At 34.7% G+C, this 27,885-nt stretch overlaps 3 protein-coding genes and 1 non-coding gene across 6 annotated transcripts; 1 reads left to right on the top strand and 3 right to left on the bottom strand.

The window, feature by feature from the left end:
• Window positions 1-806: 806 nt before the first annotated feature.
• Window positions 807-879, bottom strand: TRNAE-CUC. The gene has a single exon. It is a non-coding gene; the product is annotated as a tRNA-Glu (tRNA).
• Window positions 880-931: 52 nt separating this feature from the next.
• On the top strand, window positions 932-3,457 carry LOC122289670 (60S ribosomal protein L37a-1). Its single transcript, XM_043096867.1, has 5 exons — window positions 932-1,054; window positions 1,889-1,928; window positions 2,898-2,986; window positions 3,075-3,157; window positions 3,251-3,457. Exons 1-5 carry the CDS (start codon window positions 1,052-1,054, stop codon window positions 3,312-3,314), a joined length of 279 nt encoding a protein of 92 aa, XP_042952801.1. The 5' UTR covers window positions 932-1,051; the 3' UTR covers window positions 3,315-3,457.
• A 156-nt stretch (window positions 3,458-3,613) lies between these two features.
• Window positions 3,614-8,464, bottom strand: LOC122289669 (phosphatidylinositol 4-phosphate 5-kinase 5-like). The gene is made up of 3 exons (XM_043096866.1): window positions 7,237-8,464; window positions 5,382-5,640; window positions 3,614-4,277 (listed from the first exon to the last, which is right to left on the bottom strand). The coding sequence occupies exons 1-3, from the start codon at window positions 8,088-8,090 to the stop codon at window positions 4,098-4,100; spliced, it is 1,293 nt and encodes a 430-aa protein (XP_042952800.1). The 5' UTR covers window positions 8,091-8,464; the 3' UTR covers window positions 3,614-4,097.
• Window positions 8,465-17,581: 9,117 nt separating this feature from the next.
• Window positions 17,582-27,181, bottom strand: LOC122290016 (casein kinase II subunit beta-2). 3 transcript variants are annotated; one of them, XM_043097523.1, is made up of 5 exons: window positions 26,652-27,180; window positions 19,155-19,373; window positions 18,646-18,755; window positions 18,382-18,547; window positions 17,582-18,057 (listed from the first exon to the last, which is right to left on the bottom strand). In XM_043097523.1, the coding sequence occupies exons 1-5, from the start codon at window positions 26,863-26,865 to the stop codon at window positions 17,927-17,929; spliced, it is 840 nt and encodes a 279-aa protein (XP_042953457.1). In that variant the 5' UTR covers window positions 26,866-27,180; the 3' UTR covers window positions 17,582-17,926. The 3 variants fall into 3 exon arrangements, with proteins under 3 accessions (XP_042953457.1, XP_042953458.1, XP_042953459.1); XM_043097524.1 differs by having other exon boundaries at window positions 18,385-18,547; XM_043097525.1 differs by having other exon boundaries at window positions 18,053-18,153; window positions 18,385-18,547; window positions 26,652-27,181.
• Between the last annotated feature and the right edge of the window lie 704 nt (window positions 27,182-27,885).

The raw sequence follows: 27,885 nt of genomic DNA, 5'->3' as shown, positions 1-27,885 counted from the left end.
ATTGTGATTCTGGGTTATGCTTAGCTACACAAAACTATTATGACTTTTGGGATGTGACTCTGGATCATCAGTAATGTGATGAGTTGAATATGTTGTAGGCAAAGAAGAATGAGAGAGAGTGAGAGAGAGAGAGAGAGAGAGACCATTTCAGTCTACAATTATTTCTCTCTTGTTCTGCTTAAATTAGTAGGGATATCATGCATTTGACCTTTCCAAATGCCTTGGAAAAAATTGTAGTTTTGTTTAGGTAAGTTTCTGACTGATTATTTTTAATCCTATAGCTGAAGTAACTTCAACAAACTTACCTAACTTTTACAATTTTCTAATTTTTCCATATTTTTCTAGGGTCTAGGCCAATATAAATTTAAATTATGTTGTTTTACTTTGCTCTATGTCAAGAACATCAAGACTCAGGAATTGGATTTTTTTAATCTTTATTAGAAATCCTTCTTCAACTCATGAGAAAACTCTCTCTCTCTCTCTCTCTCTCTCTCTCTCTCTAAGTGTACTTATTTTAGGCACCAGTGACTATGAGATGAGATGCCTTCCTGGTGGTCCTTCATTTATTTAGGCATCGGGATTACCAATGAACCAGCAGCTCTTGAAAGGAAGGTGACATTTGGCAAAAGTTGTATGATTATTATTACTTATAAAAAAAAAAAAGGTTGTATGATGATTATTATTATTATTTTAAAATAATTTGAAATTTAAAAATAAAGAAAATGGATCAACCTGAACCTGCGATGGAATGAGAGATGAGTTTAGCAATCTATGTAAACGCTTAACAATTAATAATAATAAAAAAATTCCGTTGCCGGGACTCGAACCCGGGTCTCTCGGGTGAGAGCCGAGTATCCTAACCAACTAGACTACAACGGATTTGTTCTTTCTGACCAAAAATAATATAATTAAACATAGTTAACAAGACATTTCTGACAAACTAGAATAAAACCGAATCAAGAACCCTAACTCTAGGCTTCTCCAATTGCTCGCTCTCAATCAGCCGCTCCTTGTCTTTCGCAGTCAGTGAGTACCTTCAAATCCAGCCATCATGGTACTCTCTCTTTCTCCCTCTCGCATTCATTCACTTCTAGCTGTATGTTAGGCATATATGTTCATCGACGCTCTGATTGTTTTCACTGAAAAATACACCGTTTTATTATCTTGATGTGTACATATTTTGAAGCTAAGGATGTTTTTATTTCTTCAGAAAATGGTTTGTTACGAAGTTCCCCAATACTAGCTACAGTTTTAAGAACGATGAGATTTATTTCATGCTTCATTTGGTATTTTATTTTTATCCCTCTTATCGTTTTTTGGTTAGTATATGCTATGGCACCTAGAGAACAAAACGATAAATGGTCCCAGATGCATAATGTATCGTCGGTTTCGCTCGTTATGTCGAATTTGCTTGCCATTGTTACTTGGGGTTCAACCAGTAGGATCATCTCAGGGAGTACAATTTTGGTAGGCACGTTGGGTTTTTAGCTAAATCTATTGTTTGCAATTTATCTTTTTGGCGTTTAAGATGGAAATATTAAGCACATAATTGATGCTTTAGAGAGAAAGAGATAGGGCTTGGGTTGTTAGGACCTGTCATTGGCATTACCCCTTGACGGCCTGCACGGTGCATGTTTGATATCTAATAAAGTGAGGCTGTTAAATTTTCTGAGTAAGCGGTTCTCTGGCTCACATCATTATGAATTCGCGACATGCTCAATGTTGGGTGTCAAGGATTTTTATGGCCTGTAGTTTATGCCACATAAGCCCCCTATTTTAGCTCACTGAGCTAATATATAGTCTGGTTAACACTTGATTGCAACGGAAAGATCCAAATTATTGACCTATCTTTGGACTAATCATTTAATGATGCTTTTTTATGATGCAGACCAAGAGAACTAAGAAGGCGGGTATTGTCGGAAAGTATGGTAAGTGCCATTCAATTTTCTTATTGATTTGCTCAGTACGTGTACTTTTTTAATCATATATGCCTCAGAATTGATTTTTCCTTGTAAGCATGAGATTGCATTTTGATTCAATGTTCTTGATTTGAAAGTGCCTCCTACTTACTGGCCGTAAGGCTGAACTGAGAATTAGTCTATAATATCATCCTTGAATATATTTTTAGTTTTCACATACAATTATCCTGGGCAGAAAAGAACCTCTTCTACTAGTGCTTTTTGATCTTATTGTTTTTAGCGCCTACTTAAGCTACGGGCTGCTATATGGTTGGCATGTGGGGTATACCATATTCCCACTGCTAAAAGGTGGGATATATGGTTTTTACATTAATGTTGAAGTACAGAGTGCTTTTTATTTGGAATTGTTGAAATTATGACATTTGCTTTATATTAAGTGTGTAAATTTTGTGCTTTTGGTTATACTGAAGTTAAATTCAACCTAGCTTATCTACTAGTCATTGATAATTGGATGTCCTGTTTCTTCACGGTATTTAGTTGCTCTCTCTGTTTATGTGTGTGTGTCTTCCTCTTATAAATTTCTGAATATATAGGCAAGTTACTTTATGGGAGAATGTAAGCTGAAAATTTGCATCGATGTTTTAAATACCATTCTGGTGATCATTCTAGTTTAAGCACTGGAACATAATATTTCGGTCCAGAATGCCAATTCTGGCCAGAATTTGACCGGAATGGCTGAAACGGGCTGAAATTTGGAACAAAACGGAAGAAGTATAGTGTACCGGGTACTACACCGGAATAGAAAATTCCAAGTGGAACGGAACGGAACAGAATTGAAATCTATGATTTGCACTATCCATTGTTACTTGCATTACACATGAGAAATATTGCGGTTTGAAAATATTCATACTATTCTAACCTTATGGATGTCTTCTGGTGGGGGGATTTTTTAATACAGCATGTTGCCTCTTATTGTAGGTACCCGTTATGGTGCTAGTCTGCGAAAGCAGATTAAGAAGATGGAAGTCAGTCAGCATAGCAAATATTTCTGTGAATTTTGCGGGAAGGTAAGGTGTCAATCAGTTCTTATGTATTCCTTTTTTCACTTTTATCAGATGGCATGTTCTACTACTGATTATTGATTTCCTGTTACAGTTTGCAGTGAAGAGGAAGGCTGTGGGTATTTGGGGCTGCAAAGACTGTGGAAAGGTCAAGGCAGGTGGTGCCTACACGTTGAAGTAAGAATCCTAACTTGAAATGGTCTGCTGTTTTCTGTTCTTTTTTAACACTTGTAGATAACAATCCAATGGCTGTTTCTGTTTTCTTGACAGCACTGCTAGTGCTGTGACCGTAAGGAGCACTATCCGGAGGCTGAGGGAACAAACTGAGAGTTGAGCTGCAATCAGACTATTCTATCTTATTTTGGATATCTGCACCTTAGAGAAAAATCTACTTTAAAATTTGTGGCTGTTACTATTTTAACCTTTCGTTCTTTCCGAAATGGAAGTTGAGTTTAATATGAGAATTTCATTTTGTTCTGTGGCGGAGTGGTTTCTGGTAATGTTATAACTCTTTAAAGTTGAATTTTCATGACTTCAAGCTAGAGTTAAAGGCTACAAGTAGTTGCCAATGTTCTTGTTCCTTTTAATCCCTATATTCTCGGAAATTGTACTATATGTTATAGTCATATCCCATTAACATTCTAATATGGTGTTGCCCATTAATTGCTATTTGTTTTCTTGAAAAGTAAAAATTACAACCACATCATAACGATGTTATAGAAGTGGGATGAGAGACATGGCGTATAATAATTTCCATTCTCTCGAGTGCGCTGCTGAGATAAACCTTAATACTATATATACACAGGCAACCTAGTACCCGTTTTTACTCTTAACTTGTAAACTTAAAAATGTCTTATGTACGCTGTTACTGAAGCCAGAAAAATGGCTTGGCCCGTTTGCTCCTCAATCAGCCATTCAACTCCAGTGACTGAATGGGGTTCCAAGCAGGTACCTGGCGTATGCAGCTCTGAAAAGGATTACCGTCAAAATAAAGAGAGCAACAAATACAGATGCAGTTGTAAACTTTTTTGCTGTATTTTTCTCTTGCTTTCTCTGCTGTAAAAGCTAATGCAGGGTTAAGCATTTTGTAGTGGAAGCATGGAAAGGTCACTTAGAATCAGACAGGAGCAATTGGTCTCTCATCAATGTCGTTATTGACATGCACTTTGTTTTGGACGGCCTTTACAGCAGCAACTCTTGCTGCATTTGCCGCTTTATTAGCTGCTGCTACAGCTTTGCTCACTCTTTCATCCACCTTTCCTACATCCAATGATTTTTCAGCAGCTCGCTGTGCTTCCTGTTCATGACACACCTCCATTAGTAGTTGATAACACTTTAATAATTAAGGTTGTCTAAGTTTAATAGGCTCGTCTCCACGATTAATGGGAGGTCAGGTCAGCCATTTTTAGCTCATTGTAAAACAAACCATGCATAATCTAGACAAATATCATCATCTCAATGTCGTTCAGAAAAGACCTAACACCACAATCCAGGGATATGTCCTGCCTTTCTCGACTGCCCAATACACATTTACCAGACAAATAACACAACTGTATTCTTTCTAGTCAGTTAGCTAGTGGGTAGAGGCCAAAACTTCTAACCTCGGCCAGCATGTTAATCTCAGCTTAGCCTCTAGATATATTCTGCATCTAAAATTAACATGGACACAATTGAGATTGTGATAGTAGAGCAACATATATAATAAAATAAAATGGGAGAATTTCCCTTTCACCGAACAAGTGTACAAATCCTTCCCACCCATTTGGAGCATATTTGGAGTTAAAATAGACATAAAGCTAAAATTCTCAAAGTTCATCAAGATTGGACACTGACAGAACATCCACATGAATTTTATGGTTGGCATTCAATTTTGGTGATTTCTATACACAACAGAGTATATCCTGATTAACAATCTAACAATTCCAATGGCCTTTGGTCTAGATGGTGTTCTATCCCCTCGTAAAAATGGGTTAAAGGGTTTGCTCATGGTTCAAGTTGGGATGTGTGAGTTTCTTATTAATCGCCCAAAAAAAAAGATAATGATTTCAAAGTAGCATACCATTGTCCGCATCATTAAAACCATTTACCACTAGTGACCAGGAATTGAAAAATGAGTGGGCTTAGGGTCAGGCGCATTATTCTGGCAATTTTCCACATGGCAACACTGGTTGGAGGCATTGGCACAGAGAGAGAGAGAGAGAGAGAGAGAGAGAGAGAGAGAGAGAGAGAGAGAGAGAGAGAGAGAGAGAGAGAGAGAGAGAGAGAGAACATCTGTTCATGTTTTGGGGGAATCCACTCCTAAAACTAGAGCAGTGGAGGTGAGTGCAAACAGTGACAACAATTATTCTAGTTTTCATGGCTTAGGAATATCCTTTCACCGCAAGAAAAAAACCACAGATACCTGGACTGCATTAAGAACTTTGGTATAGTTGACAGCATAGGAAGATTCAGAATGGGAAACTTGCATGCATGGAATGTCAAGAAGCCCATTTTTCCACTGACCAGATTTTGTCTCCCCAGTCCTGAAGGTATATAAACCAAGTCCTTGCCTTCTTCCCTCATGCCAGGCTCCCTCAAACCGATGTCCATTTCCAAACTGATAGACTCCAAAACCATGCATTTTGTCAGCAAAATATTCCCCTGCATATGTGTCTCCATTCCTACATTATCATACAAAGCATATTAGCAAGATGCTCAATCATACATATTATAATTTGCATTTGGCCATCCATTTATGTTGCACCATGATGAGATGTAAGTGCTCGTATTGCAATTTGACCATCTGGGATTCCGCGAGAGGTGCTGGTATCAGAAACTATGAAGCTTTTTGATTCAGCATCTTCAAAATGAACAAAAAGCAACAAAAAATGCCAACACTCAACAGTTGAAATATGGTCCCCAAAGAGCTTCAATGTTTGTGACCCAGAAAATGTTTGATAAGAACGGGCAGGTCAAGTAGAAAATAGCATAATGTTAAGCACTTCTCTACAGTAGAAGGTATCAAACAATCAGTTCAGAAGCCGTTAAAAGTCAATTACAAACTAGTCTAAGACAACAAAAACGGCTGCTGAGTAGTTACAAAAACTAATTAAGATTAAGTATTAGTTACTACTAACAACAGTGTAGAAAACCGAATAGTTTTCTACTTACAAAAAAAACAACTAATAATTTTCCCTCAGCAATCAGCATGTTAAAAAAATGAATACTTCATCAAGTAAACAAAACAACACTCATCAAAACTTCAGCAACCAGTTCAAACCTCAGACAATCACCATAATCATGTTAAGCAGGAAAAGAAAAGTGAAAACTCATAAAGGAAAAAATGGGTACTCCCTTCAACGAATATGTGGGGGGAATGGCAATAGCGGTTAACAAATGTCAAGTGTAAGAATGCTTTTTTTATTTCAAGTAATCGAAAACTTAATTGAAGAGCACAAAGTCCAGAGTAGTAATGCTTAAAACCAGAGAACATTTACATTGGGGGTTCTAACATATATGTGGGTGATAACGAAAGTGATGATCTGATAATTTTCAAAATTACATAAACAGGGAAGTCTACAAAATATGTGCAGGATCCATTGCATGAATGAAAGCAAAAATTTGATCTAGATTCCTGATCTGTTGTTACAATAAACTAGCTACCTCTTAAATCTGTAGCCCTGAACAAAACAGTCTTTCCATGTTCTTTATTAAAGACATTCTCAATTAGGGAAGTTTTTTTTTTTTGATAAGTATAAGAGAATTTAATGGAGATGCGGGGAAGTTTTAAAAGAAGGAAATGTGCAGAATATCATCTAGGCCATCTACCCAATGTTAATTCCACCTATATAGGCATGTAATGCAAACACATATTTCGTACACTGCTTTCAATGAATCGATCAGCCAGGGCACAAAATCTAACTCCATAATACGAGATTCTACAATTTAACAATCCTAACTGAAGGAGAAAACACAAATTAACACCTCTCTCTATAAAGAAAAACTGGCGTGCTTATCAAGAAATTAAAATTTCGTAAACACTGCAGTTTGGATAAGCTAAAAATCATACATCTCCAATACAATCCGTTGGGAAAACATTAACTAAAAGACCGAAAGTCACTTTAGGCTAAGGCTATTGTATTTGAGGGGATAGTTTAATGACTTGTATGCTTCTTTTTTTTGTCTGTTGATTGGGCTATGCCTGATTAAGAGGATGAATAAATTTTCTTAATTATAAAAAAAATTAAAAAAAAGGAACGAAAGTCACGATATTTTACCTGTAATGGTAACGACCAAGCCCGTGTTTAACACCCCACTTGAATTCCCCTATATACTGGCTCCCATCCACACAAGTATGAACTCCACACCCATGACACTGCCCTTTAGACCACTCTCCGGCATAGACATCGCCGGTGTAGAACTTATACAGCCCAATCCCATGCCTTAAGCCCTGCCTATACTGCCCACGGTACCGGCTACCTTTCACCCACGTCTCCACCCCGTACCCATCATACTTCTCATCAATCCAATCCCCCTCGTACCGGCCACTCATGTGATAGTAGTAAACTCCACTTCCCGAGCACTTCCCCTTATGGAATTCACCCTCATAAACATCCCCATTACTATAAACTTTCACCGAAGATCCCGAATTTGGCCTTTTAACCGTCTTGGGCTTCGACCCGATTGACCAAAGAATAGGCTGATATGGCCTTGAGGGACAGGAAGATGAGAAAAGCGTAATTGGGAACGACCGACCAAGGAACAATCGAATCGAGGGAAGGCGAGGGAGTGCGAGATTGAGAGAAATCAAAAGGGTAGCGGAGACAGCTAGCAAAGAAAGGAAATCGAGGGTAAAAGAGCGGGGAGGGTTGGAGATGAAGAAGTAGAGGGTAGGCAAGCAAAGGAAAATAAGAAAACTAAAACGAGCTCGTATCAAACGAGCACATCGTAAGTGGCGGAAAAACTTGAGGGCCAGTGATAGTTTGGCAAAAGGAAACGTATATGAAGTATTCGAGCATGGAAAAGATGGTGATGAAGATTGTACATTTAAATTTATGTGGTGATAATTGTCGAGAGAGGACAGTGTAGGAGAGTGGGAAAGTACGGAAGGTGCTTGGGTCATTAAAGGCATCTTGTGGGGGCGAGGAATGAAGGGTTTGTGAAGCTGATGGATTGCTGGAAGTGGGTTGATAATGAAACTCCTTTGGGTGGGGTTATGTTGGTGGGTTTTGGAGTGTGAGATGAGGGTGTGGGGTTTGGTTTGGTTGGAATTATTGAAGTGGGTGATGGTGCTTTGTTGGGTTCTGCAATTGGCTTTGGATTTGAAGGTTCTTTAATGGTGGATGGTAGGAAGGAAAAGTGCTTGGGTACGTTAGTTTCAAATCCGAAGCGATGCCTCTGCTTTCTCTACCGATATGCTGAGTTTCAAGCTTTTTCTGATGCAATTGCATATAATAAAAATGCTGTGCATCAACTCTGTGTTTGTCTTAGAAGGGCTGTCGGGTTTCTCATTATTATTTTTAATGAGATAAAAATTTTAAGTTTTAGATGCATGTTTAAAATATTATCTTTTAATATTATTATTATTATTATTACAGAATAAAAAAAATTGAATTATTTATTATATTTTGTATAAAAATTTAAAAATATTGTAATGATTAGATAAAAATTTTATATTTCATCCCACTTTCCAAACCTGCCCTAAAACTTCTCCAACCATATAGAAGTCTTTGAAGTTTAAACTACTCAATTTGACATTTAAGGCATCTAGTTATTCATTGCATGTTTAAGATTTGTAAATTCTACACTCTATTTAAAAATAATAATAAATGCGAAATTTATATTAAAAAAATAATTTTTTAATAATAAATCTCATTATTATTTTTAAATAAAACACGTAAGATTTGAAATAATCTAATATTATATTTTTTCAAATCTAATATTATATTTAACATTACTCTAATTATATACTCTAGATCATGACTTATTAAATATATTTTTATTATTTTCTTGTAACTTGTGATGCCAACTATTGGACCAATCTTTAAACATATAACAGATCATAATTAGGGGTGGCGTTGTGCGAGGAAAGGTTGAAGATTGATAGATCTTCAGAAAGTAGAATGGCAATTTTGTAAATAGAGTTAGACTCAAAAGGGTAAATATCCTAAAGGTATTGCAGGTTACCTTCAACTCGGACTGAATCGTCTTGCGGGTTACCACTTGGCACTTACCAATTGAGATCCTTTACTGCGGTATGCCGTTACGAAAACGGAAGCTCCCGTTAACAGTTAACTATTCCGTCTATCGACATAATAATAAAGTAGAGGGGAAAGGGTACACTTCCGTACTGAATTTACGGAAACGCCACTCAAGCTTTTTCTTTTCAACGATGTAATGGAAGAAGTAGCCTTAAAAAAAAAAAAAAAAAAAGTAAACGGAAGAAGTAGGCAAAGCCTACTCAATTTAGTGGACAGATTTTTTCATAGAAAAATGATATTTACAATTATAATTATGTAAATATCATACAGTCTTTTAAAAAAAATAACTTTTTAATCGTGGACCTCACTTTTTTTCAAAATGATTGTGCGACATTTGTACATTTTATGACTGTACGTAACATTATTTCGATTTAGTAGTTTTTCCTCCGAGTTAGACTGGATCGGACTGAATAAAAAATAAAAAATATATAAATTTTATTATATATTATTTATATAAATAATTGTATAAATTAATTATATAATTTTTATATAATTATTAACTAATACTAATATTTGTACTAATATTAAGAGTCTAATATGGTATCAAAAAAATAATAATACTAATATATAGTTATACTAAATCACTGATTCACTATAACTAATATTATTAATATATAACTATACTAATAGTCTAATATTAATACTATTATATAGTTATACTAATCATAAGAACTAAATTACTATAAGTTTATAATTATATTTATTTAGTATCAATGTATTATTATATTATTTAATGTATAACTATAATATATAGTACTAGTATATATTAATATATTAACATATTAAAAGAGTTATAGTATAAATTTATGATAGTATTAGTATAGTTAACTTAATATGTCAGTTTTAATTATTATAATTACATAGATTATTAGTAATAAGAGCATTACTATTATTTAATATAGTATCACTAATTTATCATTAACATATAGTATTTTAGTAAAACTACTAGTATAGTTATTAGTTAATATAGTATTAGTACTAGTGTAATAGAGTATTATTAGTTAAAGTAAACAATAACTATTACTATATACTAATAGACTAATAGTATTACATTTATACTAATATATATATATCATAGTATACTATATGTACATATATATATTATACTATATGTGTATATATATTAAATTATTTAATCGTTATAGTAAATAAGTTGCTAGTTTGCTACATGATAAATATAAAATACTATGATTGATAACCTTGTTTAAATTGTTTGGAAGGATATAGAAAATTTTTGTTTGTTTGTAGTAAAATCTTTTATTCAAGTTTATTGTATATAGACAATTTTTCTTTTGTGATTATTTTTATTTTTCTTTCAAGTTCTTTTTTGATATTTTTGGCTTAAAATTAAATAAATTGTTAGTGGGCTTTCACTGTTGGGCATAAAAATATGGGATATAAAGATTGGGCCATTGACCCATTTGGAACAGAGTTGGACCGAACGGACCGGTCCTTATGGCTATTTAATCCGGTCCAGGATGGGAAAATCCTGGACCGAATAGGTCTAGTTTGTCCACAAAACCCCTTGGGACGGGACTAGACCGAACCCCCCTAATATGTAAGTTAGTTATATTTTTTAATATATATATATATATATATATATAAATAATTGTAAGGTCGTTTTTGGATTTTTGCTACATATCTTATACAAACCTAATTTGATATGGGGTACCTAGATCCAAATTTTGCGTTGAAGACGAATCTCTTATCTTCTCTGTTTCAATTATTTGTTGTAACTAGCCTGCAGAATAATCACTATTCTATACAACATCAATGTCATTCCACGCACATTACATATATTTTAATTTTTTTTTATTTTATTCCTACTGAACTAATTAAATTATTTTACTTATTATCTATATACCACATATTTATTAAGGAAAAATAATAAAAAGATAACAAATTATGTGTGAGGTGTGGTGTAAGGATGATGCTAACATTATTCTTTTTATACAGGCTTCTTAGCCGTGCATTTGATAATTACACCTGACAAATAATAGTAAAAGTTATACAGTAACATGATGATGATCGTCAAAAGTTGCTTGATGTGTAGGTAGAAACATGTCTTGGCTTGAAATCTGTTGTGGTGGACTAAAAATTCAAGAACTTCAGTAACTTAAGAGAACATCTTATCAATATGATCATAATTATACTTTTATCACCATTTCACCGAGACTTTGCGTGTTAAGAACAAATAGAAAAGAGATGCGGGATAATGATATACTCTTACTTTATAATCCAAATTAATTTTGTTTTAAAAAAAAAATAGAAGAAAAAGAGGACAATATTCCAATGTAGGATGATAATCATTTTGGGATGAAAATTTTTGAAGTTTTCTTGAAGTGGTGTGGGAAGGAGAGACAATTGGCCATAATGTTCTCACAAGAGTAGGAACCATCGTGGAAATGTTTTGATCTCCTATAATTTGTCAAAATGGTGCAGTTTTGGTCCAAAACTGAAACCGCATTGATAAGGTGAAAATGTGTTTATCTCAATTGAAATCTACCGGTGAAGGGGAAGAAAGCAGTCAATGTTGGTCTTGATTTTCTTCTGGTCAGTTCGTTGGCATCATCAGTGGTGCGATGAGAGAGAGAGAGAGAGAGAGAGAGAGAGAGAGGAATGAGAAACAGAAAGCTCAGAGAGTGAGGAGTGAGAAAGCGAGAGAGAAATGAGATTGGGAGGGAGAAGAAGATTGAGGAAAGGGGTTTATTCGAACCCTAATTCCAAATGAGATCAGTAAGTGAAATAGCATCATTTTACTTATATATATATATTAGATCAGTTGGTCAGGTTCATACCGGGACCAAACCGGCGCATGTCGGTTTCTTCAAATTGCCACCGCCTCCTGACCGATTCTCCACTGATTTCTTACTCTAGTGGCCAGTTCCCATCGATGCCAGCTCGTTCTCTTGGTTCTTGTACACTCCTATCTCATCTCATTTCATCTCATATAATCATTACAAAATTTTTAAATTGTAACACAAAATATAATAAATAATTCAACCTTTTCAAATATTAAAATAAAAAATAGATTAAAAAATTATATTCTAACAATATTTTATTTAATTTTTTACTTTTATTTCATCTCATTTCATCTGTGTAATCAAACGAGAAAAATTGACGAAGATTTTGTTATTGTGTCTTAAAAATATAAATATTTTTGCTCTAAATGACATGACGGACATTCAAATCAGTGGTATGCTTGATATATAAATAAAATATTTTGATTATTTATTTATTATATAATTATTAATTTATCATATCTTAATTTCCAAGATTTCACGCCAATGATTATATTTTTACGACTTCAAACCCACTTATTGATGTATTTGGATGATCAACTTGATTGGATATATTGACTATAATAAACAATGATATTCGAGCAATAAAATGAATGATTAAGATAAGATGTATATTAATGATAGAACTCATGAACATAGGGGTCATTGAATTAGTCAAAATTGTAGACTGCCCAATAATAATTCAAATACTTGTCTGGTTAATGTACTAAGGTGTCATGTCTTATTCCACTAAAAAACAGCCTATTAGTTTAAGTATTTGGAAATGATTGATGATTTTCAATGTTAAAAGATAGAGTTTTACTATGTACAAGTAAAATTACATACTAATCTGCGTATTAATACTGATTTTTTTTATATTTAAAATTTAAATTAGTATTATTTTTAATAAAAATTACTTTTTGACCATTCCTAAAATATAATGGTTTTGAGTTCAAATCCTAATCAAATATTTGCAGAAGAGATGTTACATGATATCATAGCATGTTCTAGGGTTCATATTTTAGTGTCAATAAGTTTGAGAGAGAGTATTGAAAGGAGAAATTGGAGGCTATACATACAATTATTAATAATGAGTACTGAAAAATGATAGAAATGCAAGTTTTACATAATTATTTTACAATTTGTTTATGCATTAATCCCGTATATATAATCATTAAATAATAATTTTTTTATTATTGAAAATATTTTATTTATTATATGAAGGTATTGAGTTGGATAATTTATTAATTATTGTGCGCCAATGATTTGTTGTGATAATAAAGAAAAACAAAACGATATATCCTACCAAGTCATCTTTTCATGTTAGAACATGTCACATAGGACAAAACTCACATGCACACGTCTTATTGCTTTGTTTGGTGTTTTTCTTTTTTAATTAAGAGGTCATACTTGTACTTAAATTAATGTGTATCGTCATTAAAAAAAATTAATTTTTTAATAAGAATTTTATATTTATTCATATTTTTTAAAAAAAGTGAGCGGTATTTATCTATTCGATCTATTACTGTAAATATCATTTCTCTTAATTAAATATTATAAATAAACTATTAAAAACATCATGCTAACACCAATCAGTCGATGACACCTATTATTACGTATAAGATAAATTTCTTTAAAAAAAATCACTCGTGGAAGAAAGTGTGGTAGAAGGCCGACTCAAGCCAACTTTAGGTAACTTAGACCAAATTACCCAAGAGCCACCTAGCGGTGGTCTTAACTAGGCCACCGTGAAGGTGGTACACGATGGTCGACCTTGGGTGGCGCAAATTGGGCATTAATCCATCTATTTTGATGATCAAGACTTTAAAAAAGATGGGAAAATTGTAACCGATATTTCCTCTATCATTGTTACTTGGAGCTTACATATAGCTGAAATATTTATGCCATATGATGAGGTAGTCAGCCGGCTGATCATGATATCTACATCCAAATTTGTCCTTATCCAAAATTTGTCCTATTAGTTTCGCTTTCAAGAAACGGAAAATAAAAAACAAAGACAATTACTCACTGATCTATACATGTGACAGTAGTTCTGTCCATTAACACACACACACACATATATATATTTATATTTATATAGAAGATATATTAGATTGCGACTAAAGATAAGGAATGGACGATTAATAGTATACATGCGTGTACGTACGATAGATCATTGACAGAAATGGGATCTTGCTGTTTGATACCTTGGAATAATACCCACTTTCTACTTGGTTTTTTGCATCTCCAGGAATCTAAACATCTATATATTCAAACAATAGTTCCACAAACAATTATGCATGTCACTTTGCCCAGATATTGAATGCAATTTTGAGATCGCCTGTGACGTTGATGCATGAAAATGATTGAGGTTCTTGAGTATCATGATTTTAACATGTATAGGTGGGTCAGACTAATGTATTATGGGTTTCTAAACTAATTCCAACCACATTTTTCACATCCTCCTCCTATCTCTTCCGTAATTCTTTCATTATGGGTTATAGAAGGAGATCAAGAACGACTAGAAACGACCAAAAAAAAATGTTGGGTCCATAACTAGAAAATGATTTTTTTTTTTTTTCATAAAATGATGCTATATATAATTTTAAAATATGGTAGTCTCGTATTTAACCACTTTAAACCAATAAACCAATAATTTTTTTATATGAGTATCATATTTATCCACTTTAAAGTACGCGAAATTTATACACTTTAAAATTACAAATATTATTTATAGATCTTTACCAAATTTACTCTCTCTTTTTCTCTCTGTGGGTTAGAAACCCTAATGAAGATTCAAGATTACATGGACAGGCAGAGTAGGGTGAGTGCAATGCATTTAGGATTAGTGCAAATCTAAACTATTCTATCAAAAAAAGTCACTGAATCAATATGGGACCAGATCGAACAAAGCAGAAAGGCACAGCATGATATCCTTATCCTATTCCAGGGCAAGCACAACGTTATTTTGCATTCTAGATTTGGCTGAAAGGGACAGGGACAGGGATTGGCTCAAACAAGTGGGTAAATTCAAATTGGACAGACTGCCACATAAAGGGACAAAGGGGCATCTCCATTTATTTGATGATGAATATACATACATACATACATATCAATAGGCCGAAACCCTCGTCAGAAATCCAACATTCTGACCAGAAGTACACTTTGTCAGTTTGTCCTACTTTTATATATATATATGATTTATTAATCTAAGACTGCCCATTTTGAGGCATTCTTGGGATAGGCTCAAGTTACAGATTCTTCCTGTCTGAAAGAGGGCCCAAAATTATGGGACCGGGCCTGCTCATACCTTAAAAATGAAAATACTTTAATTAAAAAAAATTATATAAAAGTAAATTTATAAATTGATGTGATTTGATATATTGTATCAAATTATAAAGTTAATTTTATTATAATTTAATTAATCCACATTAGTTTGCGAGTTTGATTTGTATAATCTCTTTGTGTCTATAATAATTCTCATCACATGTTAGGTAAAGGCGAATTACATAAAGATTATGTATTTTATATTTATGATAAATACTTTAATCATAAAGGGATTATATAAAAATAAACATTTCCTATCAATCACATGTTAGAGGGAAGCTAAATGGTAAAGAGGATGCATTATATATTTATGATAAATACTTTAATCACAAAATAATTATATAAAAGTAAATTCATAAAGTTATTTTTATCATATAGTAGATCTAACAGATTGGATAAAGTCATACCACTTTGTGAATTTATTTCTATATAACCCATTTGTGCGTGTAGCACTATATATTAATACGATGACAAATATGCCATTTTCTTGGTAGTTATAGACTAAAAGATGATAATTTTATTATTAGTGGTGCAGCTACAAATGAATTATACAAAAGTAATTTTATAAACTGACGTGATTTCATGTGATCTATCATATTTGCTTTATAATAAAAATAATTTTACAATCTAACAAACTATATCAAGGTTACATAAGTTTTGAGATTCCTATTATATAATTACTTTGTAATTAAAGTATTTTTTTAATTTTATTGTTGCTAGACATTAGAATCTTACAAGCCTATAATAAATAGAGATTATTTTCAATTCTTTATATGAATTTAAAGATAGGTCGATACATCATTTCAAGCAGAGAATTAGGGAATTTCTGTGCAAGTACGGATAAAAGTACATGGCTTATAATCAAAAGTAAGTGGGATAAGAAATCGTTTCAGCTATTTTTTTTTAACCAAGAAATTAGAACAACGGGAAAGAGAAAACACTATGAAGCTTTTCATGGGCAATCCCAGGCTTGCCAAATGCCATAGCGGGGAAAGAGAGAGTCTCATAGCTACGTAGGTAATGAGGTAATGAGATGATTTTAAATATTCTGTAAAAAAATATCGATAAAATATTAAATAATAATAAATAGTAATAAAAAATTAAAAAAAGTAAAAAATAATAGTAAAATAAAACGTAGATCGAGGAAAGAGACATTTGCACTTAAAAGGGGCAGCTTTTTCCTGATAAAATAAATAGATATGCAACATTTTTTATGTCCCAAAAAGGGACAAAAATGACACCAAGAATATGGTGCCATCTCCTTCCAAAGGGAAGAAAAATGGAACCAAATTACTCTCCAAAGGGGAGAAAACAAATGACACAAAGAATATGGTGCAAAGGGCATCCTTTCCCTTTCGAAAAGGTCCTACAACCTCTTATATTCATTGTCTTAATCAAAAAGTCAAAAAAAAAAAAAAAAAAAAAAGAGTAAAGGAAAAAGCCCTTCCTAGTCACAAAAATATTATATAAAAGTAAATTTATATTATAAAGGTAGTTTTATTATAAAGTAAATATAACGTATAATATCAAATTACGTTAATTTATGAATTTATTTTTATAAGATGTCTTTGTAACTATAATTTATAACACTTATGGAGATTGTATATGTCATGTTTGTGAAGAGTCCAAGATTCAATTTGGGGGAATCATATGGGAGAAGTTGCATAATTGGCCACAAGATTCAAGTTGGAAGTTGAGAAGGCTCAGAGAAAGAGAGCTAAAGACACTGGTAGCATTATTTATAGGAAATCTCTCTTTGGCCCAAAATTCATATGATTTCATGCATCAAGATATCTAATCTCGACAATAAAAACAGCAAGATACAGTTGCATGATTTTTCTGCAAGCCCAACATTTATCCTCCCTTTTTCCGAGGAATACAGAGTGGCAGTGCCAAATCCAATAGATCCTTGACCTGGTGGCACCAGGATGGCTCCTGAGATTCCTCGTGTAAAGCTAGTAGTTTATAATATGGAGAACAATTGGGAATGGCATACATACATAGTTTTATGTATTTTGAGCACAATTCTAGTTCTTGTCCTGCCTTGTTTTTCCCTCCTGTACATGAGATTGACAAGCAGAATGTTTGGACAGCTACACTAAAAACAAAGAAAAGAGAACTACATCACCCACATAAAATACCATATTCACATGGTAATAGAATCATAACAAAGAAAAAGATTAAAGATTAAATTAATTGATTTCAAAAACAAAAATGATGTAGAATTGATAAAAATCTGTTCATTGGAGAGGATCAGGGAAATAAGTGGACAGTTTTTTAACTACCAGCAATCACACTGCAAAGCTAAAAGAAGTACAAAACCCAAAGATGAAATAATCCACTACAAAGCCATTTTCAGTATCTACACTACCGAAAAGTACAAAGTATTGAAGAAGATCACCGATAAGCAGCTAAATTGAAAAAAATACTCGCTTTGCATGGTTGGCAATAGCTTTACAGTTTTCCCTAAAACACAGAAAAACAAAGAAGCTTCAGTCGTGATCAATTTGGGAGACCTGTGAAGTCCACCGCTTCTGCATGGAGATACAGAAGCTGAGCAATACCACTTCTCACCCCAACGGAAGCTTGGAATTCCAGCATCATGGCTTGTGAAGTTTAAACCCAAAGACTCTTGGAACATAGCTTTGTGACGGCTTTTGAGGCTTGAGGTGCCCATATGTCATCAAGAAGAGGTGAGGAAATGTGGTTCCGAAATAGGCTCCATCAATGTCTAGAAAGAGTTAAAGAAACTTAGGAAATATTGCAAATCCCCCGGGACGATATTGGGTCACCAAAAACGAATTGGACCTCCACAATAGTGTTATTGCTGGTTTTTTTAAACAATAATTATAATAAATAAAAAAATAACAACACTAGGTGATTAAAAGAAATAACAGCACAAGGCTCATTCTAGTGCGACCAATAGACAGCACATAAGTGCAAAGTGCCGGACAAAAAAAAAGAGTAGAAAGGGGTGGAAAAAAGCATATGTTGAAACCACCTGGATATATGCAGTAAGCAGTGGAAAGTATAGATTCAACTGTATAAAGGATACTACCTTGATACTTGGATCTAGGGTAGTAGATATCTTCACATCTGGGGCAGTATATCTTTACCGTGCTTGACCGAGGAATGTCTGATTGGCCGACTGGAAGGCAGGGTTGTCCACAGCAGTAAACTCTTGGGCATCTCCCAAAGTCAAAGTTCTTGTACTTTTCTAACTGCAAAAAGTTCCAAAAGTGTGATTCTAGCCAGAGCCCAAATTTTACAGACATGGATGCATGAAATGTCAAATAGAATACCAAGAACTAAATCTCACCATAGCAGCCATTCCTTTGCTTGTCAATATATATCTGGCATGAATCATACCATAGAGCATCTCAGCTGCCGATTCAACCAACTCATTCTGTTCCTCTGTAAACATATCACCTGTAGATTCCAACCAAGTGAGAGCAATTATTCAAAATTGGGAACTGAATGAATGACTCTGGCTATGCACATGTCACCATATAATTTTAACTATCAGGGAATAAAAAGACAGGAAAAAAGGAGAAAGAGAAAATTAATTATCTTTATATCAATAAAATATCTTCTTACTTATAAAAAATAATATAATAATTATACAGGAAGAGCAGTCACGAAAAAAGAGCAAATTTCATGATAGTATTGTTTTGTGACTGCTCTTCTTTTAATTTCTTTTGTAAACACGAAAACTGCTTCCAACAAAGTACAAGCATTAAAGTGCATAATTTCAACATGACGAGATCATCATTATTCCAAGATATCACTCATGAACAACAAATTCTAAAAGCAAGAATATAGGCTTACCATGGGAAGATTCAACATCCAAAATCAAATCAAGTGCATAATCGTAATAAGGAACTTGACTGCTTAACCCACAAAGGTTAAAGTCATCTTGTACATAATCATCATCTACTTCACAAAAAAATTCATTTCCTCGGAGATTGCAAAACCATGACATCCAAGATGTGTCATCACCATCAGAACCACTGACTTCTGATTCTTCACTGTCTGTTTCAGATTCCTCTACAAATGTAAATAAGATGTAAATCAGCAAATATTGACGAGAATGGTAGCCTAAAATCATGAGTTTGTAATGAAAAAAGCTTACAAAACCAATAGAAACACAGTATACAGTGTAACCGAGTATGAATGTCTATACATATGCATATACACAAACAACAAGATGGTGATTTCTTTCACGAACTACCAGACTTAATAGAATGCAGAGCAAATTGTGCAAAAACCAATCATAGTTGCAAAAATCTAATCCAAAATAGTGCAGCATGAATTACATAAATCACAAGAATAATGTTGCTGAAAGGACACTGAATTAATTTCCAAGATGACAACTCCAAAAAATAAATAAATACATAAGTTGCACTTAAAACAAGGATGGGAAGCGACAGTGACATAATGTGTAAGCAACAATCATTCATATAACTGAGGCAGAGTTTACGGGTTTGACATGATAAAGAAACAATCCTATAAATGGGTAATGATATCCTTACATCGCCTTTACTACTGCTTTACTATTCAGTTTTTTTTTTTTTTTTCCTTTAAATTTGGATTAAAAATTCCAGAACATGACCTTCTAGCATAATCTAGAAGAAAATAAATTCACTAAACCAACATAATCATGTAATTTAATTAAAAATAAATTCAATTTTATAAAAATCGACCTTCTTTTGCTCTTTGAATTCAAATACATTGTCAGAAAGAAATATGCCCCTTTTCGTAGCACTTGTGTGATATACATATTGTAAATTATAAGGAGAATATCAAACTTACAATTTTTTTATAATTTTATATTAAAATAGAAGATACTTTTATAAAATTGAATTTATTTTTAATTAAATTACATGATTATATTGGTTAATTGAATTTATTTTCTTCTAGATTATGCAAGAAGGTTATGTTCTGGGATTTTTAATCTAGATTCAAAGAGCAAAAGGAAAAAAACAATAGCTGAGTAGTAAAGTAGTAGTAAATGAGGTATAAGGGTATAATTACCCTATTCAAATACACAATATTTTTTTTTTGGATCGGTATCCTATACTCAAATACACAATATTAGAAGCTATAGAATACTATAAACCCTCTAAGCCATTTTGAGAAGTATTATTATCTCAGTTGACCAGCCTGGGTGCAGTTCCAGTTGTAACTAGAACCATTAAATTATTGCCACGTGTCCATAACTAGATATACGAGACATGTGGCAAAAACCCAATGGCTCCAGCTGCTACTGGACCCGAGCTGGACTCACTACCTTCTACTTGAATATAACCACCAAATTTAACAAGGCTCTTTTATACATGGTTTAGCTACAATCTAGCATATTTCATTCAATGAAATCTTATCTCATAACACCAACATAAAATGAAGAATGTTTACCAAATACCTTTGTCCCCTTTAAACTACACATAAAATGGTTAAGATCCATCATATTAAAGTGATATTTTTTCTTCTGTGCGTGTGTGAGGGAGAGGTGTTGAGTATTGTGGAGTTTGATCCACACGGCTCGAGTGGAGGCATTGGCCGCTCGAGCGAAGTCAAGTAGAGTTAAACGCTTGATGTCAGCTCGATAGTGAGCTCGAGCGGATGCGGGAAGAAAGTTCGCTTGACACGTTGCTCGAGCGAACATGTATTTTATACAGATCTAGGGTTTTTCCCGCCGTTTGACTATATATATGACTATTAAATCTTATGGCCGTACGGTAGAACACTGTGGACGTACAGTGATCGCCCCATCTTTGTAGTGTGATTACTCAATAATAAAATCCTCTGCATCTCCTGTGGACGTAGGCAATTTGCCGAATCACGTAAATCTTGTGTCGTGTGTGATTGTTTTCTCGTTCCATATTATTTTTCACTTTATTGTCATTGTTTTTCACAACAATTAGTATCAAGAGCCAAGGTTCGGGTCTGAGGAAAAACGATGGCTGGAGATGAAGTGAAGGCATCGGGGATCGAGAAGTTTGATGGCACAGATTTTGGATACTGGAGGATGCAAATAGAAAACTATCTCTATGGGAAGAAACTTTATCTTCCACTATTGGGAAAGCAACCGAAAGCCGTCAGCGAATAACAAGGTACATTTGATGAAAAAGTTATTCAATTTGAAGATGGCAGATGGTATGTCTGTTGCACAACATCTGAATGATTTTAATACTATCACAAATCAATTGTCGTCTGTTGAAATTGAATTTGATGATGAGATACGTGCACTGATACTATTGACTTCACTGCCAAATAGTTGGGAAGCCATGAGAATGACTGTCAATAATTCTGCTAGTAAATCTAAATTGAATATGATGATATTCGTGATTTGATTTTGGCTGAGGAGGTGCGCAGGAAAGATTCAAGTGAGACATCGGATTTGAGTTCAGCTCTAAATTTTGATTCTCGAAGGAGATAACAAGACAGAAACTCAAACAGAGGAAGATCAAAATCAAAGTACAGGCAAGAGCAAGTCGAGGCCTGGTCAACAGGCAACTTGCTAGAATTGTGGCAAAGCTGGCCACATAAAAAAGAATTGCAAAAACCCTAAGAAGACCGAGAATGATAGTGCTAATGTGGTAATTGAAGAAGTACAAGATGCACTATTGCTTGCAGTTCATAGTCCAATTGATGACTGGATACTGGATTCATGGGCTTCCTTCCATACATCTTCCCACCGAGAGCTAATGCGGAACTATGTTGCAGGTGATTTTGGAAAGGTGTATTTGACTGATGGAGAGGCTTTGAGCGTAGTGGGAATGGGAGACATTGATATTGCACTCCCTGGCAAGAACAAATAGACCTTGCAAAAGGTCACACACATTCCTGAGTTGAAGAAGAACCTCATTTCTGTTGGACAGCTCGATGAATGTGGTCATTCAGTGGTGTTCTCATATAGCACCTGGAAGGTCACAAAATGGACATTGGTGCTAGCTCGGGGTAAAAAAACTGATACACTATATATGACTACTAGTTTGATTGACACTATTTCTACTACCGTTGCAGAGAGCACAGCAGATTTGTGGCATTGCAGGCTTGGCCATATGAGTCAGAAGGGTATGAAAGAACTTCCGTCTAGAGGTAAGCTACCAGAACTAAAATCAGTTGATCTCAGTATGTGTGAGAGTTGTGTTATGGGGAAACAAAAGAATGTCAGCTTCTCGAAAAATGGCAGAACGCCTAAGACAGGAAGACTGGATCTAGTGCACACAGATGTGTGTGGTCTTTCCCCAGTGGCATCTCTTGGAGGTTCTCGTTACTATGTCACGTTCATTGATGACCATAGTATGAAGATATGAGTTTATTTTTTGAAGCATAAATCTGATGTATTTAATGTGTTCAAAATTTGGAAAGTCATAGTTGAGACAGAGACAAACTTGAAACTGAAATGTTTGAGGTCTGACAATGGTGGTGAGTATGTTGATGGTGGGTTCAAGGAGTATTGTACAGCTCTGGGCATCAAAATGGAAAAGACCATTCCTGGAACACCACAAAAAATGGAGTTGCTGAGCGTATGAATAGAACCATTAATGAGCGTGTTAGAAGCATGAGGTTACACGCTGGACTACCACCCACTTTCTGGGCAGATGCAGTCAGCATTACCGTTTACTTGATAAACAGAAGGCCATCAGTTCCACTGGATTGTGGATTGCTTGAGGAGGTTTGGGGCAGAAAAGAGGTCAAATTTTCTCACCTTAAAACTTTTGGCTGTCTTTCTTATGTGCTTATTGATTTTGATGCTCGTAGTAAACTTGAGACTAAGTCAAAGAAATGTTATTTCATTGGCTATGGAGATGAGGCATTTGGCTATCGTTTCTGAAATGATTTGGGTCGAAAGATCATAAAAAACAGGAATGTGATTTTCAATGAGAAAATTATGTACAAGGATAAGTCTAGTACAACTTCTATAGTAGCTCCTCAAAGTCCGAATTTGTAAAATTGGATGACCTACTAGAGGTCACAATGCAGTGTAGAGATGTGAGTGATGGGGAGAGTGGGTCCAGTGCACCCATTCCTATTATTCCGCAGTCAGTTTCAGAGCCGTCCACTCCTACAGCTACAGTTCGCAAGTCAGTTAGGACTATACGTCCTCTACAGCGTTTCTCACCTACTTTGAATTACATTCTGTTGACAGATGGTGGAGAATCGCAAAGTTATGAAGAAACCTTGTAAGATGAAAATTCTAGCAAGTGGAAGCTGGTCATGAAAGATGAGATGGATTCCCTATTAGGGAATCAGATATGGGAGTTGACAGAACTTCCATCAAAGAAGAAGGCATTACACAACAAGTGGGTGTACCGGGTGAAAACTGAGCATGATGGCAGTAAGAGGTACAAGGCCAGACTACTTGTAAAAGGCTTTCAGCAGAAGCAGGGTATTGATTGCTCTGAGATCTTTTCTCCTGTGGTGAAGATCACAACCATCAGGATGGTACTGGCTATGGTTGCCACTGAAAATTTATTTGTTGAGCAGTTAGATGTGAAGACAACTTTTCTCCATGGAAACCTTGAAGAAGACATCTGCATGCACCAGCCTGAGGGGTTTGTGGTACAGGGAAATGAAGGTTCAGTTTGTAGATTGAAGAAGAGTTTGTATGGCCTGAAGCAATTTCCTAGACAGTGGTACAAGAAATTTGATAATTTCATGCATAGTGCAGAGTATATCAGATGTCAGGCAGATCATTATTGCTATGTCAGGCACTTTGAAAATTCTTACATTATTCTGTTGTTGTATGTGGATGACATGCTTATTGCAGGGGCTAGTATTGATGAGATTAATAATCTGAAGAAGCAGATGTCAGAGCACTTTGCAATGAAGGATTTGGGAACTGTAAAGCAAATCCTTTGCATGAGAATTGTCAGAGATAGAGTCAGAAGTACGTTAAAACTCTCAAAGGCTGAGTATGTGAAAAAGGTACTCAGCAGGTTCAATATGGACAAGGCCAAACCAGTTATCACACCCTTGGGTAGTCACTTCAGACTCAGCAAGAATCAGTCACCAGAGTCAGAGGAGGAACAAGATTACATGAGTAAGGTTCCTTATGCCTCAACCATTGGTTCACTTATGTATGATATGGTTTGCACAAGACCGGATATTGCCCATGCAGTGGGAGTTGTGAGTAGATATATGATTAACCCAGGAAAACAACATTGGGAAGCAATGAAATGGATTTTGAGGTACCTAAAAGGCTCCTCAGAAACCTATTTGTGTTTCTCTGGAGAGAGTTTGGAGGTGCAGGGCTATGTTGATTTAGCTGGAGATATTGATAGCAGAAAGAGTACCACGGGCTTTATTTATACACTTAGTAGTATTGCAGTGTCATGGGGTTCTGATCTCCAGAAAACGGTTTCTTTGTCTACTACAGAAGCTGAGTATATTGCAGTATCAAAGGCTGCAAAGAAGATGCTATGGCTACAGGACTTCTTGGAGGAATTGGGTAAAAAGAATCAGAAAGACACTCTCTACAGTGATAGTCAGAGTGTCATATTCCTTACCAAGAATCCAGCATTTCATTCCAGGACCAAGCACATTCAAATCAGGTATCACTTCATACGATCATTGTTAGATGACGAACAGTTGTTACTTGAGAAGATTTGTGAAAGCAAGAACCCTGCTAACATGTTGACGAAGAGTGTTACACTTGAGAAATTGAAGTTGTGCGTAACTTCAGTTGGTCTTCTAGCATGAAGACAACGGCAGTGAGTTGCAGAGGTGGAGAATATCATGTTTAAGGAAAATGGCGATACAGCGAGTGTACCAGTCTCCAAGTGGAAAAATTGTTGAGTATTGTGGAGTCTAGTCCACACGGCTCGAGCGGAGGCATTGGCCGCTCGAGCGAAATCAGGCAAAGTTGAACGCTCGATGTCAGCTCGACAGTGAGCTCGAGCAGATGCTGGAAGGAAGTTCGCTTGACACGCCGCTCGAGCGAACATGTATTTTATACAGATCTAGGGTTTTTTCCGCCGTTTGACTATATATATGATTATTAAATCATATGACAGTAAGGCAGAACATTGTGGATTTACAGTGATCGCCCCATCTTTGTAGTGTGTGATTCCTCAATAATAAAATCCTCTGCAGCTCTAGTGGACGTAAACAATTTGCCGAACCACGTAAATCTTGTGTCGTGTGTGATTGTTTTCTCGTTCCATATTATTTTTCACTTTATTGTCATCGTTTTTCACAACAAGAGAGAGAGAGAGGGAGGGAGGGAGACAGAGACGGAGACAGAGAGAGACTTAAGTAAAAATTGAAAAAGTGAATAAAATTTAGGAACTTCTTGAGGTATATATATATATATATTTTATAAGTATCTTCTTGAGGTATATATATGGAGTTCCACTGCAACTTCACTATAAAACTGGACTCAACTGATCCTTAATCCCAAGCCAAGAAAAAAACCCCTAACCACAACTAAATTGGCTTGACCACTTATATTATTCTGTCATTCTATACATTCTAAGATCATATTGTCCATCACCACAGCTTACGGCACCAACAGCACACAAATGCACTTAGGCCAATACTGGTATCTTACATCAAAACACTTGCTTAATTTATCAATACATCCTCTCCAATCTTGGTCCCATTCTTAAAGAACTTTAAAAGAAGTAATGCCAATGTAATCGTATCTTTGCCCCATGTTTGTCCTAGTAACAAAAACATGGAAATGCAAGGATGTAACCTTTCCATCCCAATGCCTATATTCTGAACTTCAGTTACCCAAGAAGTGATCTTCATAGGTATGAGGCCCCAGAACATCATATTAAAATTAAAATTGCAGTTTGATAGAAATGTAGATTTCCTTTTTTGATCGCTTGATAAAGATGAAAGAAAAACCACCAAGAAATCTTAATAAACGAATGTAAACATGTAAAAATCTCATAGAAACCATCAGTAACAAGGATCCAAATGAATATGTAATAGATACTGTCTTCATGACCCAAAAAATAATTTACTGAGAAATTGAGCGCTCGGCTTTAAGGACAATAGACCTCCTTTTCATCACCCTGAGGATGAGTAGCCACTAACTAAAAGAATACTCTTTTCTTCTTATAATATAAGAGCTAACATAGGTTATAGTATAACATCAATTCAATCCAACAGCCATTAAGCTTGTAGATTTTTTTTCGTTCCTTGAATCCAAAACTTAATCTTTTCAATTACAAGACAAAAACAAAGATTACCAAAGTATTTTCGATATTAAGACCCGTCCCACCTAGGCACCTACCCATATTACAATACAAAGATATGTCCATAGACAAGTACGCAAAACAAAGATTCAAAATATTGAGAGACACAGACCATCGGAGAAGTTGGTCTTGGCGAGAGTGTCTCTCTGATCGGGTGGAGGCTTAGACATGAAGACGGACTTATCCTTGCCATTGACAATAGGGCGGGAAGTGGATGGCGAGGAACGCTCAAGCTGCTTGTCCAGTGCCTCGTTGATCCGGTGCTTCCGATCGGCGGCGGGTCCCACCTCGGACCTGGAGCTGCCCAGCCCTCTCTCTCGATACATGTCTCCTCCTTTCTTCACCCAAATACTTCCTCCTTCCTCTCTATGTCTCTCAGTATATTATTCTAACCCAAAACAGCATATCGCTAAATTAATTAAAAAAATAAAAGCCCCTCGGGGTCTCGAAGATTAGGGTTTCTTTTGTGCTTGCAGGCTCTATTTCAGAAATTCTCGTCGGATTTCGGAGCGTGAGAGAGAGAGAGAGAGAGAGAGAGAGAGATTTAAAGAAGAAGAAGAGGTGTCGGAGTGTGGTGGTTGCCGATAAATCGGCACCGAAAACAGTTGTGCTTTGTGCACTGCTCTTGTCTCGTCTCGTTGCGGTGATTTGGTAGAGAGGCATTGGACACATGTCGTATCTTCATAGGTCCTACTAGAGGCGCATCGTGTGTGGGCCTTGCGGTAGTGATTTGTCCACGTGTCGGTTGCCGCTCCTAAAACTTACAGAGATATTTTTTAGCATTTCGTGATTTAGGTTTTGTTGCGACTGCGTAAGTAATAGAAAGAAAAGTAATACAAAAATAATTTTATATAATTTATTTTATAATAAATAATAATTTTATAATTTAATAAATCACATTATGCTATATTAATTTATGAGATTATTTTTATATAATTAACTTATGGTTAGTATTTTCTAATAAAGAAATACGAGAAGTGATATAGCTATAAAATAATTGAATAAAAATAATTTTATAAAATAATGTAGTTTTATATGATTTATCATATTTATTTTGTGATAGAAGAAATTTTTATAATTTAATGAACCACATTAAATTATATTAGCTTGTTAAATTATTTTTATATAATTTTTTTGTGTCTAAAGTATTTAAAAAATTAAGAAAGAAGTATTAATTTAAATTAAATAATTAAATTTGTAAAAAATAAATAATATTTGCAATTTCTTTGTAGTTAAACTTTCACAAATTCTCATTAAATAAAGTGGATAAATCTGAAATATACATGAAAAATAATTTTTTAATAATAAATCTTACTTTTTTTTCTAAATAAAATATGTAAGAATTA

This window comes from Carya illinoinensis, chromosome 12 (genome assembly GCF_018687715.1).
Source record: "Carya illinoinensis cultivar Pawnee chromosome 12, C.illinoinensisPawnee_v1, whole genome shotgun sequence".
NCBI classification, from domain to species: domain Eukaryota; kingdom Viridiplantae; phylum Streptophyta; class Magnoliopsida; order Fagales; family Juglandaceae; genus Carya; species Carya illinoinensis.
The sequence above is the reverse complement of the archived record's forward strand: the minus strand, read 5'-3'. Positions and strand labels throughout refer to the sequence as shown.